General features: G+C 44.9%; 1 protein-coding gene across 3 annotated transcripts in view; it reads right to left on the bottom strand.

Annotated features, from left to right (window-relative positions):
* ZC3H15 (zinc finger CCCH-type containing 15) overlaps nt 1-19582 on the bottom strand; it is a 38699-nt gene that overhangs the window by 4020 nt on the left and 15097 nt on the right. For all 3 annotated transcript variants that reach the window (XM_053271593.1, XM_053271602.1, XM_053271584.1), the window contains exons 2-8: nt 16370-16471; nt 7536-7647; nt 7277-7429; nt 4142-4233; nt 1676-1858; nt 577-723; nt 324-425 (exon numbers count right to left, since the gene is read on the bottom strand). In XM_053271593.1, the coding sequence (XP_053127568.1) occupies nt 324-425; nt 577-723; nt 1676-1858; nt 4142-4233; nt 7277-7429; nt 7536-7647; nt 16370-16471 (891 nt within the window). The remainder of the gene's footprint in view (nt 1-323; nt 426-576; nt 724-1675; nt 1859-4141; nt 4234-7276; nt 7430-7535; nt 7648-16369; nt 16472-19582) is intronic.

Here is a 19582-nt window from a genome sequence, read left to right as displayed (position 1 = left end):
GGGGGGGGATCGTCAAGGGGGTACAGAACTGAACTAGGCCGGTCAGGTTTGAGTCCAGTTCGGACTTGAACCAAACCCGGCCAGCCGGTTCCATGCACACCCCAAAACATTAATTCCACAGGTGTGAAGAACAGCTCTGGTGGACTTCACTGAGCAGTTTCTAGTTGCCCCACTGTAGGAAGTCCAGAGCCATCCAAAGCTTCATCCAATAAGGAATCAATGTTATGTAATCACAAATATCAACAACTACAATTCCTCAATAGGAATGCTCTGCTTTGCCAATTTCTGACACAATGCACAAATGTTTATTGGAATCGTTTTACCTCATCTTCGCCTGTTCCTTGAATATAGCGTGTATCATCTGCTTCCTCATCATCTGCATCAACCAGCTCTGGCCGAAACTCAAACACTTCACGCCCACTGATCTAGCCATGGAAAAAGGAACACAGCTAAGCAATACTAAATTTAAATATAATTTAAGAACAGATCGAGAAATTTTACTTCACTGAAAAGAACTGTTCTAGCCTTATGTTAAATTATATTATCAAATACACTATGCAGAAGGGCAGAGCTTACCACCAATGCTTTGCCAGCTTTAAAGTCAGCTTTTCTTCTTTCCATATCTTGCTCAGCCTTATTAATCTTTTCTTGTCTTTTCCTTTTCTTCCATGCAAGAAAAGACTCTAAAGTAATTTTAGTAACATTTGCTCCTAAGGCAGCACGCTGTAAGATAAATAAATTAATCAATGAGCAGACTTTTAGTAGGCTACCTTTTCCCTCCATCACATAAGAGAAAGCCCTGCAGCTCTTAAACCCAGCCCTTCCAGGGATATTTTGAAATTATTATTATTTTAAATTTATATCCCGCTCCTCCTCCAAGGAGCCCAGAGCGGTTTACTACACACTTGAGTTTCTCTTTCACAACAACCCTGTGAAGTAGGTTGGGCTGAGAGAGAAGTGACTGGCCCAGAGTCACCCAGCTAGTATCATGGCTGAATGGGGATTTGAACTCGGGTCTCCCCGGTCCTAGTCCAGCACTCTAACCACTACACCACGCTGGCTCACTATATTATAAAATTATAAATACAACATTAGCTGAAATTCTGAACAGTAACAGGTGTAGACATCCTTGAGGTAACATGGGAAAAATCTTCAGCCAAAGGGAAGTACATATTAGTACATATTTTTGACTGTATAAGGAGAAATAAATTAAAGCCAGAACTAAGATTCACCTCGTAGCGGGGATGGGGGAGAGACAACATGAAACTCCAATATAATTACAATCAGTGTTAAAATATTCAGCACAAGTGCAATATGCAGTTTTGAACATGCCAACAGTTAATTTTTCACTATTAAACATGAGTGACCCCTAGGGGCAGGAATTCAGTATTATTTCTTTTCATTCCCGACTGACACAGAAACTTAAAAATGTAATTTAAAAAAATATATCACCAAGGTTATTGCAAACAAGTCTATTGCAACCTGCTGTAATTCTATGCATCTATTCCAATAATTAAAAGAACAGGGAATTGCAAAAAACTTTAAAGCAATGTATCATTTTCAAAAGAATGTCAGTATTCTATACAAATCCAGCTAATTGAAGCACACAATCTTTCACTGCTCAAACAAGATTCAATATGCCTGCACTTTTTTATACAAGTGAAAACTGCATTACCTCTTTTTCTATTAGGTCTTCTAAAGAAATTTCTTCTTCCTTTTCTTCCTTCTTTTTGTCCTTCTTGAGTACAAAGCCAGGAGGGAGAGCATGGCGGTACATACAATTGTCTCCTCCACCAGGACAGACCCAAAACCATCCATATTTATTGTTTTCAATAGCATCAAGGAAATACTTGCAGACCTGCATTAAACAATGGCAATCAAATCAACTTTCCCCATCCTCCTTATTTTATGCAGGACTGGGCAGAATAAATCTTGTAGAGCTTTATTTCTGGCTACTAAATTCAAATTAAAGCAAGTCTGTCTCCTGGCGTTGGGTCGTTAAGGCCATATGCAATTTGTTTTACCCCTAACAGGCCACCAATTAAGTGCTAATAAAAATAAACTACCAGGTCTTTATCACAACCAGCCCTACCTGGGTAGCATAGTATACTCCCAATCTTGGTGCTTCTCCACCAGGTAGCCCAGGTTTGAAACCGGGGCTAAAAGTGAAGTAGGAGGACATGCCGCTTACCTCACTGCCCGGCTCTGTGTGTGTGTGTGTGTGTGTGTGTGTGTGTGCGCGCGCGTGTGCACTCGGGCTGCCAGCGGTCATTAATACCAGAGGCCAGGGGAAGGAGAGACCTGGGGGCAGGAATTTTCACAATGCATTGTGGGACTCCTGGCACTGGGGCTTCCTTCCCCTTGCCCCTCCTACTTGCTGCCACATTGCTTGTCTGGTCACATGGGCGGCAGAACCCCGGGGGAGCTGCAGTTTGTGTGGGGGAAGACAGGTTGGCTCCTGCCTTCCCCCAGCCTTCCCTGTTTTGGTGATGAGAACAGTAAAACCTTTTCTAGGCTAAAACCATCTTAGTGCCATTATGAAGTTTCAGGGCATCAGGCTATGCAGTGTTTAGAAGCTAGACATCACACCCAGAAGAGGCTATCACACCATGTCCAATCATTCATCAGGAGATAGCTTCTCAGTGGATTTATGCATCAATTTTAAAAATCCTCTGACACAATATACCTACTGTGTACCTGAGCATATGGTACAAATAGCTCTTCAGCCTGTTTTAAGAATGTTACACAAGATAATCTAGAGGCTCAGTCCAAAGAAGGTTAAATGCTCAAATGAAACCAATGAAACCCAAGGACCAGACTATGATCGCAATTCAGACACACTGTGTAATATGCTCTACATGCCCAGCAGGGTGTTACTTGTGTTTCTCAAGCAGCATCCCTCTCTATAGCTGCATGGACAAGCTGTTTTCAAGGAGTGTCACAAGACTGTAACCATTTACCTTGTCATAATCTCAATGGGTACCCATAAGGCTGGGGGTCCATCTGAACCAGCTCCCTGGTTGTGGGAGCATCCGTCAACTAATATGCTATTTGAACACTCCAGTATGTTCATCTGGGATGCCGTTTGCAGTATAATTTTAATGATTCCGGGGACTACTGCCAATACGTCACATTATTATAACCGAATCCATATGATGGATACTAATAGCTTAAAATACTTATGGATTACATAACAGGGGAATCCATTCAACGGAATCTCATAAATACAGTTATATCTGAAACAGGTACAGCAAAATTTACATTAAAAATAGTTTGTAACCATACTAGGCAGCATCTAGAACTTCATTGGAGTGGTGTTTCATTGTCTGAAGCTCCTTCCATGAACAGGAGAACTGTATTTATGTGAGGGGTCCTTGCATGAGCACAACTCTTCTTCTGTTAATGAAAGGATCTCCCAATAATGGGGCACCACTCTGCTGAAGACCTGGATATTACCCACCAGATATTAGACTTTTATATACTGTACTAAATACATCAAGCCAATTTGCTAAGCAGGGTCCACTCTGGTTTACATTTGAATAGGAGACCACATATGTGAGCACTTAGTCATTCCCCTTAGGGGATGGGGCCGCCTGGTAAGAGCATCTGCATGCTTGCATGCAGAAGGTTCCAGGTTCCCTCCCTCCCTGGCATTTTCAAGAAAGGGCTGAGATAAAACTCCTGCCTCTAACCTTAGAGAAGCCACTGCCAGTCTGTGTAGACAATGCTGAGCTCGATGGACCACTGGTCTGACTCAGTATATGGCAGCTTCCTCTGTTCCTAATTCAATCATTCTATGAGAACCTACTGGCTAGGAAAGCATTATCCATATACTATATGCACTGCCATTTACCTATACGTGCTATTTTTTCTAAATCCTGATGGTCCCAAAAATGTTCAGTCATTGCCATACTAAGTTTTAATAGTGCCTGGTGACAGTTGCTTTGGTATAGTTTATTTACAACAACAGATTATACACACAGATATGAATAACTTATTTTATAAGCTGCTTCTCTACTTAAAAAGTCAAAAAGATAGTAAAACATGCATCGATCCCACATATAACATAAAAATTCAACCCATCCAAACTAATTTTCTATTTTTAACTAGATACTTCAATACAATTTTAAAAAGGACATACTATTTGTGTTTTGGGTTTTTTCTTTTCAGCTTCACCATGCTTCTTGTTCACTACCTCTTCTAGCTTCTTCTCATCCCAGTTATCCATTGTGTCTAGATATAACAGACAAAGATTTCACCAAAGAGAGGAAAAACAACAACCCTAAGTTTTTTCAACCACAAAAACACTGCTACATTATCAAAAGAATTTAATTACATTTTTGTGTTTATGGTGATATAGGAAGGATATAAGGAAATGCAAGACAAAAGAAATCAGGAGTATAAAAGGAGGCAGGATTAAAATGACAACAAAAATAATGACAATGACTGTAAGGAGCTCAGGGAATCTATATGATTACCTTGAAAAGAAGGTTCAGCTATCAAAAACAGCACAGAAATTCTTTAATTTGCATATATTACCAAGGATACAAGCAATGTTATCCAGGCTGCTAATATGGCGGCATGATGCCTTCTTCCCCATTACTTTCAAATCCTCCCTCAAAAAACCTCCCCATCTTTTCTGTGAGGCTTGTGGAACATCCCCTTAGTCCTCATCCTCCACTGAAACTGCCAAGTAGTTTCCTCCAGCCTTGACTACTGTAATGCACTCTACGTGGCGTTGCCTTTGTGCATAGTCCGGAAACTGCAATTGGTACAGAAAGCGGTAGCCAGATTGGTCTCTGGGACAACACGAAGGGACCACATAACACCAGTTTTGAAAGAACTGCACTGGCTGCTGATACGTTTCCGGGTGAAATACAAAGTGTTGGTTCTTACCTATAAAGCCCTTAACAGCTTAGGTCCAAGCTATTTAAGAGAACGCCTCCTTTGTCATGAACCCTGCTACCTGTTATGATCCTCTGGAGAGGTCCGGTTACGGATGCCACCGGCTCATTTGGTGGTGACCCATGACTGGGCTTTCTCAGTGGCTGCCCCTGGGCTTTGGAATATGCTCCCTACTGAAATGAGCATCTTCTTCTCTGTTTTCAGGAAGAACCTCGACTCTCCTGTTTTCGCAGGCTTTTAATTAGAATTTTAATAATTTTAAAACTTGTTTTAATCTCTATTTTATTCTCTTGTTTTTATTATATATTTTAATTTGTAACTTCTAAATATTTTAAGTTTTGTACACCACCTAGAGATGTACATATCAGGCAATACAGAAATATGATAGACAGATAGAAGGTTGTCATCCTACATGCGCTAACTTGTGAGAAAGGTTCACTAACATAACAGGACTTGCTTCCAAGAATGATTGATTGATTAAGTGCCGTTAAATCGGTGTCAACTCTTAGTGACAACATGGATTCTCTCCAGGATGATCCATCTTCAACTTGGCCTTTCAGGTCTCTCAGTGGTGCATTTGTTGCTGTCATAATCAAGTCCATCCACCTTGCTGCTGGTCCTCTTCTTTTCTTTCTTTCAACTTTCCCCATCAGCCTTCTCAAGGGAGCTGGGTCTTCACATAATGTGTCCAAAGTATGATAGTTTAAACCTGGTCATTTGTGCCTCAAATGAAAATTCAGGATTGATTTGTCGTAGAGTATGTTCATATAATTGTGCTGTAACTGCAGTGAATACACAGTATTCCTAGAGATGCGCACAAAACCAGTTTGCCTGGTTTGATTTGAATCTGACTGGTTCGGGAGTGCTGAGTGCCAATAAAATTGGTTTTTAAAAGGCTGATTTACCACCGCTGAGGGCTTCTGTGGCCTCGGGAGGAGGGGTTCGGCCTCTCCAGTGGGCTCCACCACCCACTGTCAGCCTTCCCCATCTCCCCACAGGCTTTTTCGGCCCTGTTTGCAAGTGTGGTGGCCCAGAAAATGGCCACTGTGTGCGCAAACCATGGGGAGATGGGGGGAAGGCTGATGTGGGGAGAGGGAGCCTCCGGAGGATCCCCTCCCACGGCCATAACAGTACACCCCCACACCCCAAGGCCACAGAAGCCCTCAACAGCAGTAAGTCAACCTTTTAAAAAAACCAGATTTATTGGCACCTGGCATCCCCAAACTGACCCAGCGGGGAGGGGTTCAGCTCAACCTCTAGCCGAACCAGTTTGAGCTCAAAGCGGCTCGAAAGCAAGCCAGTTCACACATCCCTAATTATTCCCATTCACCTTTGTCTCACCACTGCACATTGTCATAGGTCACTGTGGTCATTGCTACGAGTCACTGTGTGCTTGCAAAGAATTGTGAACACTATTCAGTTTGGCCCACCCAAGTTATTCAGATTATATTGTTAACATGACAGACAACACACAACTAAGAATCTAGATTTCACATGAAAACAGAGAGAGAGACACAAATACAGAAAACATGGAGCAACAGGTACTGTTCAGTTTGGACTGAAGACACCTGAACTGAACTCATGTTTCAGCCACTGACTTTGTCTAGTCAGTACATCTCAGTCCTTCATTTGTAAGAGAGACAGTTGGCGATTTATAGTTGAAAAAAGCAACTTTTGAAAAGCAAATATTAGAACTGTAGAGTAACTTTAAATAGGAGATGTTATATCAGGGCTGCACAGTTTTGGCCTTCCAGCTGTTGCTGGACTATATCTCCCATCATCCCTGACTACTGGCCACTGGGATGGTGGGAATTGTAGTCAACAACATCTGTGGACCAAAATTTGAAAACTCCTGTTCTAAGCCATTATTTTGAGGTGCTGATTCCCAAAATAACACTTTTGGAGTTAACTATTCAACAATGCAAATATCATAGAATAATGTATGTTCATGAATGTGACATGCTAACAACAAGCCTTTAATTCATGTTATATTTACAATGTAGTCACTGAGCTCTAATTCTAAGTTTCAGTTGCCCAACAATAAAAGTGAGTTCTGGTTATCTTGGCAGCTTCACTACTCGATTTTAACTCATGTCAATACTGGTTTGCCACCTGATAATGTAACAAAATCAAAAGAAACAGCTGGTTAAAATATAAGTGTATCTGTGTGTGAGCACATTTTTTAAAAAAACCTGGTTGAGGAAACTGATGAGTTAGTGCAAAAACAATTATATATCCATTTGTCCTTCTATCAAAACCAATCTCAGAGTGGATTTTCACTTAAAGAATTTTGCATTTATAGTATTCACAGGGCACAATGTGCTGTAAACATAAAAATATTTTTTTCTGCCATTTTCCAGAAGCAACCTACCCTTTTCAAGATCTTCATCTCTTGCATCTATGTAAACACTTCTTTTTTCACACTTTCTCTCCAAAGACAAGTCATGAGAAAATTTGCATTTGTCTCCTTTTGTGCACTGTCCTTGTTTGAAGAAAGCACAGACCACTGATTTGGGATCAGCACCTGTAACATATGAAATTTAACTATTTGAAATTTTTAATAAAGTGAAAAGCAAATCTGTCTGACACACATGAGACAGGAAGTTGCAAATCACTCAAAGAAAGCTTACCTTTACTAATTTTCTGGGCAGCCACTACAGGTTTGAAAAGTTCATTCAGTTCTTGCAATTCTTTCTTCTTATCATCCTTCTTTAATTTTTTGTCAGCATCTGTTTGAGCAGCCTATAAAGAAACGAAGTCATTCGTGGAAACAAATTGTTCTTGTTGCTTGGGTTTCAAATTCAAGCAGGTTTTACTCTTAATGCCTTCACACCTCTAACACCTTTTTGCTATGCCATGTTTATTAATACTTTTTATCTCATCCAGCTTCCGTAAAAGAGGGGGGACAGCACCAATGAGTAAATGTAAATGTTCCAGAGGTTGCCCAAACCCTTCCATTAGCTTGAGGGTGGCGAGTGGTAGGGTAGCATTCCCCAAGAGATCCATAAAGTTGCCTCACAAGCCACAATGTCAATCAAGAAGCTTAGCAACAGCTAGGTCACATAGCATTTAACATAATTGTACTTTGAAATAGGGCTATAACACTGCACTCTATTGATTTCATGATGAGATCAGTGGTTTTGGACTGAATTTGGTTTAGTCTAATAGAGCAAAAAATGAAGTTATCAGCTAATGATCTCATAGCATCCAGTTTTCAGCACACTCCGAGCAATGTACTGGCAATTTGTAGCTGTGGAGAGAACATGACCAGATAGCTTTCTTACCTCAAAGAGATTGCCTGCAGCCTTGCTGCTCTGATTTTTTTTGAAGATGGGCAAGCATTGTGTGTTTAGTTTTATTTTTTAAACCTGGTGTGTCATGCTGAACAATAAGCTGATTGGCAGGAGGTCCGATCCCAATTAGAAGGTTTGGAATCTCCTTTTTAAAAGATCATTCCTCACTCACCAGCATAGGCTGCTGCTGATCAGGTGAGCTTATGTCCTCTGCCTCATCTGTTCCCAGCTGGTCACTTAATAATACTTTATGCAGCATTTCTCTCTTTCTGACAGTTGCTATGAAGCCCCCACACATCAGTTTCTTCTCAGGCTCTTCTTCTCATTCAATCTTAGCTGAAAGCCAACTGATGTTCCCAAAATAAAGATTAGCAATTTTGCTGTACTAATTATTCTATAGAACTGTGTGCATTAAGTGTATTGTGGGTGCTCCTAAATGGCTATAAATCTGAAACACTGATATTGAAAAAGAAACATTGGACCTACCGTGAAGGGTTCTTTCTCCTCTGAAGTAGGAGGTCACAGCTCACAAAGGGTTAACTTCCACTCCTTGCTCCCGATAGACAGGAAATCTCAGGTGTTTTTCTAGTAGCTGAACGCCCCCCTTCTCCCAGCATGCTCAGGTGCGATTCCCCAGTTCCGACTTTCGCATTTCATGATTTGGCTGCAGAACTCCACAGTTTTGATGATTTGGCTGCGGAACTCCACAGTGTTGTGGAACTAGAGGTTAGCATGCAAAGGGAGTAGGATAGAGGACGGAAGCCCTGAGATATTAATCAAGGTAGACACGGAGGTTGTTCCAAGATTAGCATCGGAACAATTAGTCCCGAAGGTTGGCGCAGAGAGGCATGGCCTGACACCACACTATTCCCTGATCCATGGGTGGGCCGCGTGACCTCCTACTTCAGAGGATAAAGAACCCTTCACGGTAGGTCCAATGTTTCTTTTTCCCTTGAAGTAGGAGGTCACGGCTCACAAAGGGACTTACCAGAGCAGTTATAAGTTACTATGGGGGGGGGAGTGGATCAGTTCTGTACCACTTGCTGGAGCACCCAGCCCCCAATTTTGTAGTGCTTGAGAAAGGGAGAAATGGCAGGCCATGTGGATGCCCGGCATATTTCCCCTAGCGGCGCCTGTGCTGTGAAAGCCACCGAGGTGGCTGCCCTGTGGTAGAGAGTGCTATGATGCCCCATGGAAACTGGGTTGACGGGGCTTGGTAGGCCGTGGTGATGCGTGCCCTCGGCCAATGAGCTAAGGTCACCTTAGGCACCTTAGAGCCCTGTGAAGTCGCATGGAGGGACACGTGGAGGGCCTCAGACTGCCTTAGGTCCTTTGTCCTTTGAATGTAGGTACGTCAGGCCCTGCAACCCTGCAGGGAATGCCAACTGCGTACAAGGGAATGTATGGGCTTGGAAGACTGAGTTTGTTAATATATTTAATTCTTTATTTTGACCAAGGTAGGGTCAAAGGACCCTACGTCTTAAGGACCACCACGTCTGGCTGGAAGATGTAGAGCTCCCTTCGAACCAAGAGCGCCCCCTGATTCCGACACTCTGTGTGCCAGAGTGAACATCACTAGGAGAGGACCTTGTTGGACAGCTACTTTAGCGGGATAGACAAAATCGGTTCAAAAGGGGCCCATGTGAGGGCATTCAGGACCTTATTGAAGTTCCATGAAGAAAGGCAATGAATCAGTGGAAGAGCGATATTGGTAGCTCCTCGAAAAAACAAGAGAGGTGGGGGTGGAGTTGAATACTCCCTGCTCTCCTCAGGCTCCGGACCAAAGCTAAGACTGAGGTCTGTTGTTTCAGAGTAATGGGTCTCAGGCCCTGGTCCAGGCCTGCCTGTAGGAAGGGAAGGCTGGATCTTGGGGGACTTTGGCCAAGCATATCTCAATTTTTTAATGCCTAGCCCATCTAAGGCGGCCTTTCTGAGGAAGACGGCCCAAGTCATCTGATAATTCCTATTGGTGCTTTGGTGCCTAGTGGCCCAGATTGTGTCTTGCACCGTCCTGGAATAGCCCTCTCTTCGATAACAGCATGCGGTTAACTCCAGGCATGTAGTGGAGCCATGCCCAGTCTGGCTGAAGCAACAGCCCTTGAGTACGAAGGTCCGGCCATTGCAGTAGAGGCATTGAGGCCGCGACAGAGAGGGGTACCAGTCCGGCAAACCATGGTCGCCTTAGAGTGGGGCCCCTAGATTACCTGTGCCCTTCTCTGTCAGAGTTGTGCCATCAGCCTTGGACGATGACCTACCGAGGTGAGGTCATCCAGGAGACCCTGCGGCTAAGGAGAGTAGAGTGCGTCCATGCCCTCCGCGAGGTGGTGGCGGCACCTCGTGAAGAAGTGGAGAAGCTTGTTTATTAATTTTATTATCATCATCATCATTATCACTATCATTATCATTATTAACATTTTATCTCCCACTTATTATTATTATCATCATTATTACTACATTTATATCCCGCTCTTCCTCCAAGGAGCCCAGAGCGGTATACTACATACTTGAGTTTCTCCTCACAACAACCCTGTGAAGTAGGTTAGGCTGAGAGAGAGTGACTGGCCCAGAGTCACCCAGCTCGTTTCATGGCTGAATGGGGATTTGAATTCGGGTCTCCCCGGTCCCAGTCCAGCACTACACCACGCTGGCTCTTCAAGGAGCCCAGAGCGGTGCACTGCATACCAAAGTTTCTCCTCACACCCAACCTGTGAAGTAGGTTAGGCTGAGAGAGTGACTGGCCCAGAGTTGTCCAGCAAGTATCATGGCTGAATGGGGATTCAAACTCGGGTCTCCCCGGTCCTAGCCCTAGTCCAGCACTCTAACCACTAAAGCAGGTGTTTGTGGGACACAAAAGATTGCAAACAGGGTCGCAATGGATCCACCTGGGGATCCCCAGGCATTGCTGTATGTGAACGCACACCTTGGGATGGAGAGCCCACTCCGACTAGTCCACTGTCTGGCAACTGAGCCAGTCTGCCTGGACATTGGATGCGCTGCCCTGATCAAAGCTAAGTGACCTTCTACCCACTGGAAAAAAGGGGCATTGGTCGCCTTCATCAGGATGGATTTGGTCCGCCCTTGGATACGCATGGACCCTGGCTGTCATGTAGTTGGTTCTCACCAATACATGCCGCCCCTGTAAGCGGACTGAGAAATGGGCTAGAGCCAACCTGATGACTCTTAGTTCTAGCCAATTGATGTTGTATAGGGCCTCCTGAGGGGACCAGAGCTCCTGCACTGAAGCTCCTCGCAATGTACCCCCCAGCCGGTCAGGCTGGCGTAGGTCGTGTCAGTGACCCTGTTAGGTTCCCTCAGGAAGTTTCCTCTTGTCACCGCTGGGGAGGGCCCCCAGAGGTGGAACTGCTGCACTTGCAGCAGCAGAAGGCCCTCCCAAACAAGCAGTTGTGATAATGTCTGGAATGGCAGCGGTGCTCACAGCCAGATGTGCATGCCCCCTTGCTCCTGGCAGGCGTTCTATGCCATCATGGACCACAGAAGCTGAGCCAGTGCCAAGACCTCCACCCGCGACCAACCCAAGGGCAGTCGGATCTGACTGCAGATCTTTTTCCTCCTGTCCTTGGGGAGGGATATGGCTGCTGCTCTGGTGATGAACCAGGCCCCCAGGTGCAGTAATGCATTGGATGGCTGGAGCTGGTTCTTGGTCCCGTCCACCAGACAACCGTGTGACTGAAGAATATCATCCCAGTAAACATGGGCCCAGTGTCCCATGCTATAGCTAGGGAGTACATAGTGCTGTCATCCCCACATGCCCAGTCCAGGCAGGATAAGAATGACGTACAGAGCCGAATCAGGCATAAGGCCATAGAATTGGCCAACTGGTTAGATGGAGTTTGAGGATGGGGCTAGTGCCAGCGATCTATACACAGTGGCCCAGGCTGCAGGTTTTAACCTAAGAGAAGATTGCACTGGCGATCCTCTGGGGACCTAGGAGCCCTGTGGATGTCCATGGCAGAACACAAGAAAGGGCCACCACCGCCCACTCCCGCACAGCACGAGACGACGCCCTCAGCACCGCCCTGCATCCCTTCCACCCAACACAGCACCGGTGGGGATTCAAAGGGGCAACCCTCTGTTTGCCAGTCAAGCGTTTACCCACTGCGCCACCTAAGGTGGCTGCCTTAGGTGTACCTCCCTCTAAGTGTCCACTCTTATGTAGACAGTGACGGGGCCACAGAAGGGTCCACAGAAGCAACCACCCAAGGGAGGGGACAAGCCCCATTGGCTGGAGGAAGCAGGATTGGCTTCAACCCTCCTGGCTTCCCAGAAAGTGGGGTGGTGCAGATAACCTGCGTGAAGGCCTGGAAGGGAAAAATAAATTGATTAAAAACCATATGTAAAGGGGCCACATCATAGATTGTGGGCTTAGCCTTAGAGAACTACATCCTCCTGAGTGGGGGAGCCACAGGCATGCCATCCACCGCCGCACAGCTGAGCTGTGGGGTTGCGAGGAAAATGGCCTCGCCCCAACTGCCGCTGTGGTCTCCGAGATCAGGGGGCCGTGGTGGTGTTAGGCTGAGACGTAGCGATAGCCTGTGAGTTTCCGCCAGCAATTTCGGAGTCAAGGGACCCGCAAGGTCAGGGGAGTCCTAGGAAGGAACCACCTAGACCTCCCCTTTCTTTGTGGTCCAGAGTGGGTGGACTCAGGGGCCAGAGGGAGTCGAGCCCCACTCCCCACTACTGACCCACCAGCCACGTGCAGCCTCAGGCTTCCCCCCTGCTGCAGTGAATCACTGCAATCCACTCGTATCTAAATTATCTCGCTTAGTCATAGAGGGACTAAGCAGGAGGGCAGGCGTCTAGGAGATGGGAGGGGGGACCACCAAATAAATACATCGCTCTTCTCCGACAGAGATTGCAGCACGGGAACAGGCAGCTCAGCATTAGAGGGCACCATTATGGGAGCTGAAATCACGATCATCTCCACAGTGTGGCTGGTGGAGGGATCAGAGGCTGCTGGAGTAGATTGATCTCCGCACGCACCACTCACCTGTCGAGGATCCGGACTTACTGCCTCATGCTGTTGTCCCTGTCTGGTAGCCTCTGTGGCCCGTCTGGCACATAGGTCCACGTTGTAGGCGCAGCCTGGTTGCCCGCTCACTGACCGCTGAGCACGGTAGCGCGTCAAGATGCACATTAAGCAGACGCCTCTGGTCCTCGCGGGATATGTTATGCACCAGGTCACTTGTGGCGTGGGTGAGGGGCCAGAGGCTTCGCCCAAACACCAGCTCCGCATGCTTGGGGAGGGGGTTGCCAAACCCAGGTCGAGGCCAACCAAGGTTCTTCAACCAGGATCTGTCATGCGCCAAGTCACCTGTGGCGTAGGTGAGGGGCCAGAGGCTTCGCCCAAACGCCAGCTCCCCTTGTTTGGGGAGAGAGTCGCCAACCCCAGGTCGAGGTCATTCAGGTCCTACCATGTTGGCGTCATGCCCAAAGTCCACCTTGCTGGCAGAAATTCATGTCTGCATCACCCCAGCTGGGCAGCTCACCTGCGTTTCAGAGGCCAGACCAACCAAGGTGGCCAGAAGTGGGGATAAATAGGAAGCAACCTTATATTGAGCCAAATAATTCTCCAGAATTTACTGGGGGATGCTGTCGGTGGCTGAGCCTGGGACCTTCTGCATGTTGCAGTCCTCCCACTGACGGAAGAGAGTTGGCTAAGGCAAACCAGGGCAAACTCTGCTAGGCAAAGGGGAGATTCGCTTTTGCTATCAAGAGACAGCCTCCTCTCCCCAGCTATTTAGCTGAGGTACTTCCTCCTCATTAAAGTGCTAGCCATGCTTAGAATTCATCTGGTAAACCCTATTGGTTGCCTCCTGAGAATTAGCATAGTAAGCTAAGCAACCAAGATAATTGCAGTACTTCCTCCTCTTTAATAGGAGGGGGATTGCTAGATGCTTAGTACAGAGTCATGGTCAAAGGTAAACCTGAGACCTAGAGGATTAGCATAGCCACAGGGGTTGAGGCAGGGATCAAGATAAGGGGCCCCTCCAGGGGCTGCTGCCTGTTGGAAAGGACAGGGAGAAAACCAGCCCTCTTTCCCCTGAGTGTAACTTGGGAGGTAGGGGGGAAAAAACCCTTCATTAAGTGGCTGCTGCAGCAGAATAGCACAATAGGACAATTTTAGGCTTCAGCCAATTAGTCCTGTGCAGGAGGGAGGTGAGGCTGTAGTTGCAGTAGCAGGCAGGAGGAGACCTCACCTCACAATGATGCTCAGAGGAGTTCTAAGGAGCAATCGAGACTCTCAGTTTGAGGACTGAAAAAGGCAGTTAGGGTCCCTTGTCCACCCCCCTTTCTTGGGGGGGTTCTTTTCTTTGAGGGGCAGGGAAATTGTGGCAGCACTGTTTAAGGGCCTTCTTTTGACCACCCCCGCCCCAATGCTTTCTGTGGGAACCTGCTAAGGTGTCCCCAGGTTGCTAGCTGCCCATGCCTAGTTGTAGAAAGGGGAAAGGCTCACCGGTAGAAGGATGAATGCAGATTAGAATTTGGGCAGGAGCCTAGGAGTATGTCTGATCAGGAGCAAAGACAGGAAGGAACTGGGGAATCACACCTGAGCATGCTGGGAGAAGGGGGATGGACTTCAGCTACTTGAAAAACACCTGAGATTTCCTGTCTATCAGGAGCAAGGAGTGGAAGTTAACCCTTTGTGAGCCGTGACCTCCTACTTCAAGGGAGAATTACTTTTCTGAAGTTGTAGTTATCAGCCACCCCTCCCCTAAAGAGTTAAATGGAAGTGAACGCTATCCTGACTGACAGGCTGGTGAACTCCAGGGCTCAGCCAATCAGCACACCAGGTCGGTGAGACCTAGAGAGCCGTTGGAAAAAGCAGGCTGGTGGTGCAGAGAGGACAAATGCAGCCATGGAGGATGGCTGCAGGAAGATGACTGCAGCTCTTGGAAGACAGAACTGCAGGGGCTCAAATTCTCAGCTAGGGTTTAGTGAGTTCAAGACAAAGGAAACTAGGGGTTGGGCTTTGGGAAGCTTAGTCTAGGGAAAGTTTGTTTAGTCAGATTTTGCATTAGACTTTGTTTATTTGGTATGTGTTTTTTATATCCCCGATACTGTTCTAGGATTGTTTACCTGTAAGATTTTAAGTGTGCTTTTGCATTTTCCTACATACAAGTTCTTTGCAACTGCGTAACCACAATTTTTAAAAGTGTGCCGCCCCAACATCATCTGGGGAGCTTTTTGAAGTATTCAGATAACCTACTGATCATTTTTACCTGTAACTAAAAGCTGGAAAAGCCTCAGACGGAAGCAGTCTGTAGCATTTGAATAAAACGGTTTTTTCTTTGTTATTTCTTTTATAAGCCTCTCCGAGTGGATTTTTAACTCAAGAGAAAGGCAGGGGCTGAAACGGGTTTTCTCTGGTGCAAACGCATCCTCAGGCATTCAGCAACTACTAGTTTTCTCACCATGTGTAGGTTTCCATGTGTAGGATTTTTGTGAACTTTTCCAATAGCAAAAGAAAGTGAGTTTTCCCTGGGATTCTACCCAAGCCCGTGTGTGTGTGTGTGTGTGTGTGTGTGTGGGGTGTTCAAGCTCTGGTGATAAGTGGGAGAAGACCAGGGCTTCTCAACATGTGGGTCCCCAGATGTTAATGGACTTCAGCTCCCATAATCCCCAGCCCCAGTGGCCTTTGGTTGGGAATTATGGGAGTTGAAGTCTAATTACATCTGGGGACCCACAGGTTGAGAAGCCCTGCTTTAGACCCTACCAAAAATAACAGGAAAGTTTCAGGAGAAGCCTGAGCCCAAAAGCTCAGCAGGGATGATCCAGCATTTTTCTTCCCCTCATGTGAGCTTGCTCTGAGACAAAGGCTTTAATCCGCTACAGAAATATAAATTTGCTTCAGGCTTCTCGAAAGCATTCTGCATAAGTCTGGGCACCAAAAAGTCCATAAATAACCTAGCACCAACTTTCTGCCAGTGTTGTGGTCTAATGTCACCTCAGAGTACCACTTTTGCTAAGAGTATGCACTTCCTGTTAACCCATAAATTTTATTCAGTGAGCAAGAACCTACAAGACCTGTAGCTCAAATTATAATTAAATCATGCCTGACATTTCCCCACACCTTTTATGTAGCATAATACATAGTATGGCATGTGATTAAAAAAAAGAGAAGAGAAAAAAAGGAGTAAATGTTTGCTTACCTGCCGTGGATTTTGCTGACCAAATTTAACTTGATGGGTTACAGCTTTGATGAACTTCTGCTGTTTTGCTCCTTTCTTATTTTTTAAGCCAAAGGTTTTGTCCTATGTTGGAAAGATTTGTACAAATTAATTGACCAGCAACAAAATTCATCTGAATTCATGTGAAACTTTCCTGTTCATCCACTTTTATTACACATCTGTTTAATTAAGAAATGACTGGAAACTCCTTTCACTTTTACTTTTTCTGCAATATATGATTCTAGAAGATAAGAGATTTCTCCTAGAATCAATCCTGTAAAGCACTTTACGGACTTTTCTTCCAGCATCAATTACTTCTTGCAACGTATTTACAGTTTCTCTCAAGTGAGGAAATCTGCTGATTCAACACAGCTATACAAATAAGGGTGGTACCCAATCCTCGTAGTTATAAAGGAATTACAGTATGTGAAGGACTTCAGAAAAATATTATTTTATAGATAGATAGATAGATAGATAGCCAATTAAAACTGAAGTTAAATATTTTGCCTGCAGAGGACATTAGAGAAAACCAATTAGTGTGTACAGTCCCCCACACTGCTCTTTATGAATTACACAGTGCTCTATCACCATCTGCAATAGCAACAAGGCGGTGATAAAGTGGACAGAGTACAATACACAATTCCTATTGAACTCAAGTATAATTGTGAACCTTGTACCATCTTAATCTTGTTAAATATAATGTAGTCTATGGTCTAACATATCTTTATATTTTTACTCTTAGGATTATTTTCTGTGGGTTATAGTTAAGCATACATAAGCGCTAAACCTGAAAAACAGTACCTCACTTCAATGGATTTAGTAGGCATAAACTACCTGAGTATTTACAATCTAAATCTAAATCTAAATCCCGCATCAGGAACTAGTTTTGTTGGAAGGCAACTTGCAAGTGAGATCGAGGAGTCCAATGTGTTACCCCTCCCTCCTCTAAAGTCCTCTGTCAAGAAATTCTGTTGCCTCAGATGCCACTTTCTCTATAATCCTTTGGCTTCTACGGCTGCCACAGGAGGAGGACGGTCAAGCTGCTGCACCTCTATAACAATTCTTGAGCATTCTAGAAAGTTATCGACCCACATACCGTACCAGTACAACTACCTGTTATTCTCCGCTAATGAACATATGAAGTTGTCTTATACTGAATCGGACCACTAACTAGGGATGTGCAAACAGGTTTGATGTAGAACCAATTCAGTATAAAGACAACTTCATATGTTCAATTTGACGGTTCGGGGTCAAACCGAACCACCCCTGTTCGGTCTGACCCTGGACCGAACACACACATACACACAGGCTCATTTGGGGGGTTCGCGAGGTTGTTTTTTTTTTAAAAAAAAACCCTCCAGGGGATAACACCCGGGCCACACAGAGGCCCATTTCACAGGCACAGTGGCCTCCAAAATGGCCACCGTGCCAGGGGAGCCTCAGTGAAAAATATTTCTTTTCTTTTAAAAAAGCTCATGACACCACCACCCCAGACTGGACCGGGGGTGGGTGGGTTCCGAAGGCTGAACTGACCCGGTCCGGGTCTGATTCAGACTCGAACCGGACCAGCTGGTTCCATGCACACCCTCAACACTAACCCATCTAACTTAGCATTATCCACATGGCCTGGTGGCAGATCTTCAAACCTTCAGACATGGTTATTCCCCAGCCCTACCTCGAGATCCAGGGCTTAAACCTTCTGTGTGTAAAGCATAAAGACTACTACTGAACTGTGGCCCCTTCTCTTACTTGTACAATGCACACTGATCTTCAGTATCAAGCCCAGTTCTACAAGGCAGTCCCTTTCTCATCCAACTGTAACAGCCACTGTTGGACTTATAATTTCCTTATATAAATCATATAAGTCATAAGTAATTCCTTAAGGAGCAGCATTGCGGGGGTAATGTCTGGAAGTTCCCAAGTGACTTCCAAGTCAACTGAGCAAAGCATTTTGTTTCAAGCAGTCATGTCAGCTCAATTAAGGATTCACTGGATTTGTCAGCTCCTATTATTTCCCTCTCTATAGTGTATTTTTCTGTGACCAAGATGTATATACATCACTATGAAAAATATCTCAGCTGCATAAAATATTCTGCTACACAGAATGGAGATAAACACTGAGTTAATTTAGATAACAATCTGAAGCAGAGTTCCCAGTATGAAAGCTCTACTGAGCTTTGTTGGGACTTATTTCCATGTATACACGCTAGGGATTGGACTATTAATGTCATTTAAAGATATTCAAAACCAAAATTGATCACTTTTTCTGGAACATCTGCAGAATAGTTCTTCCATTCAGTCTCAAAGACTTCTTGGATTTCACTGAAAAACTATGAAATTGAGATAATGAGAAAGCCTGAATTGGGAATATAAAACAATTTAATACAAATCTTTGCGAAGGAAGCATGGCGATTCACCTTTTGCTTCCAATATTACCATGCTGACATTAGGAAATGCTCTCTTCATTACTCAGTACTTCATAAGCATGGGTCATGTTTACAGATCAAATTACCTGAATACCTGGGTTACAATGATGTCCAAAGGGACACAGTAATGGGATTTTGTTTTGGTTCAAGATCCATCTCTTAGTATCACATGAAAACTAATGCATCAACTTGTTTAGGTTTCTACCTGAAAGCCCACCTGTTGAGAGTAATTAAAGGTAAGGAGGAGAGCTGGTCTTGTGGCAGCAAGCATGAATTGTCTCCTCTGCTAAGCAGGATCTACCCTGGTTTTCATTTGAATGAGAGACTACATGTGTGAGAACTGTAAGATATTCCCATTAAGGGATGGGGCCACTCTGGGAAGAGCATCTGCATGTTTTCATGCAGAAGATTCCAACTTCCCTTCCTGGCATCTCCAAGATAGGGCTGGGAGAGATTCCTTCTGCAACCTTAGAGAGTCCCCTGCTGGTCTGTGTAGACAATACTGACCTAGATGGACTAATGGTCTGATTCTTTACATGGCAGCTTCCTATGTTCCTATAGGTCTAATACATTATCAAGTTTAGCTGACACCTCATAGATCATCAAAGTATATTACACAAAACACTTCACAATCAAGGGGAATTTTCTCTAAAACATTTCAAGTACTTATGGAATATGGTTAGCAGTATATATTTTAACCACACTCCCGTGCATGAACTCAGAGGTTCATAGCCAGGGTGTTCAGGAAGACTTTCTCCTAAGTGTATAT

Source organism: Hemicordylus capensis, chromosome 1 (genome assembly GCF_027244095.1).
Source record: "Hemicordylus capensis ecotype Gifberg chromosome 1, rHemCap1.1.pri, whole genome shotgun sequence".
In the NCBI taxonomy this organism is placed as follows: Eukaryota; Metazoa; Chordata; class Lepidosauria; order Squamata; family Cordylidae; genus Hemicordylus; species Hemicordylus capensis.
The sequence above is the reverse complement of the archived record's forward strand: the minus strand, read 5'-3'. Positions and strand labels throughout refer to the sequence as shown.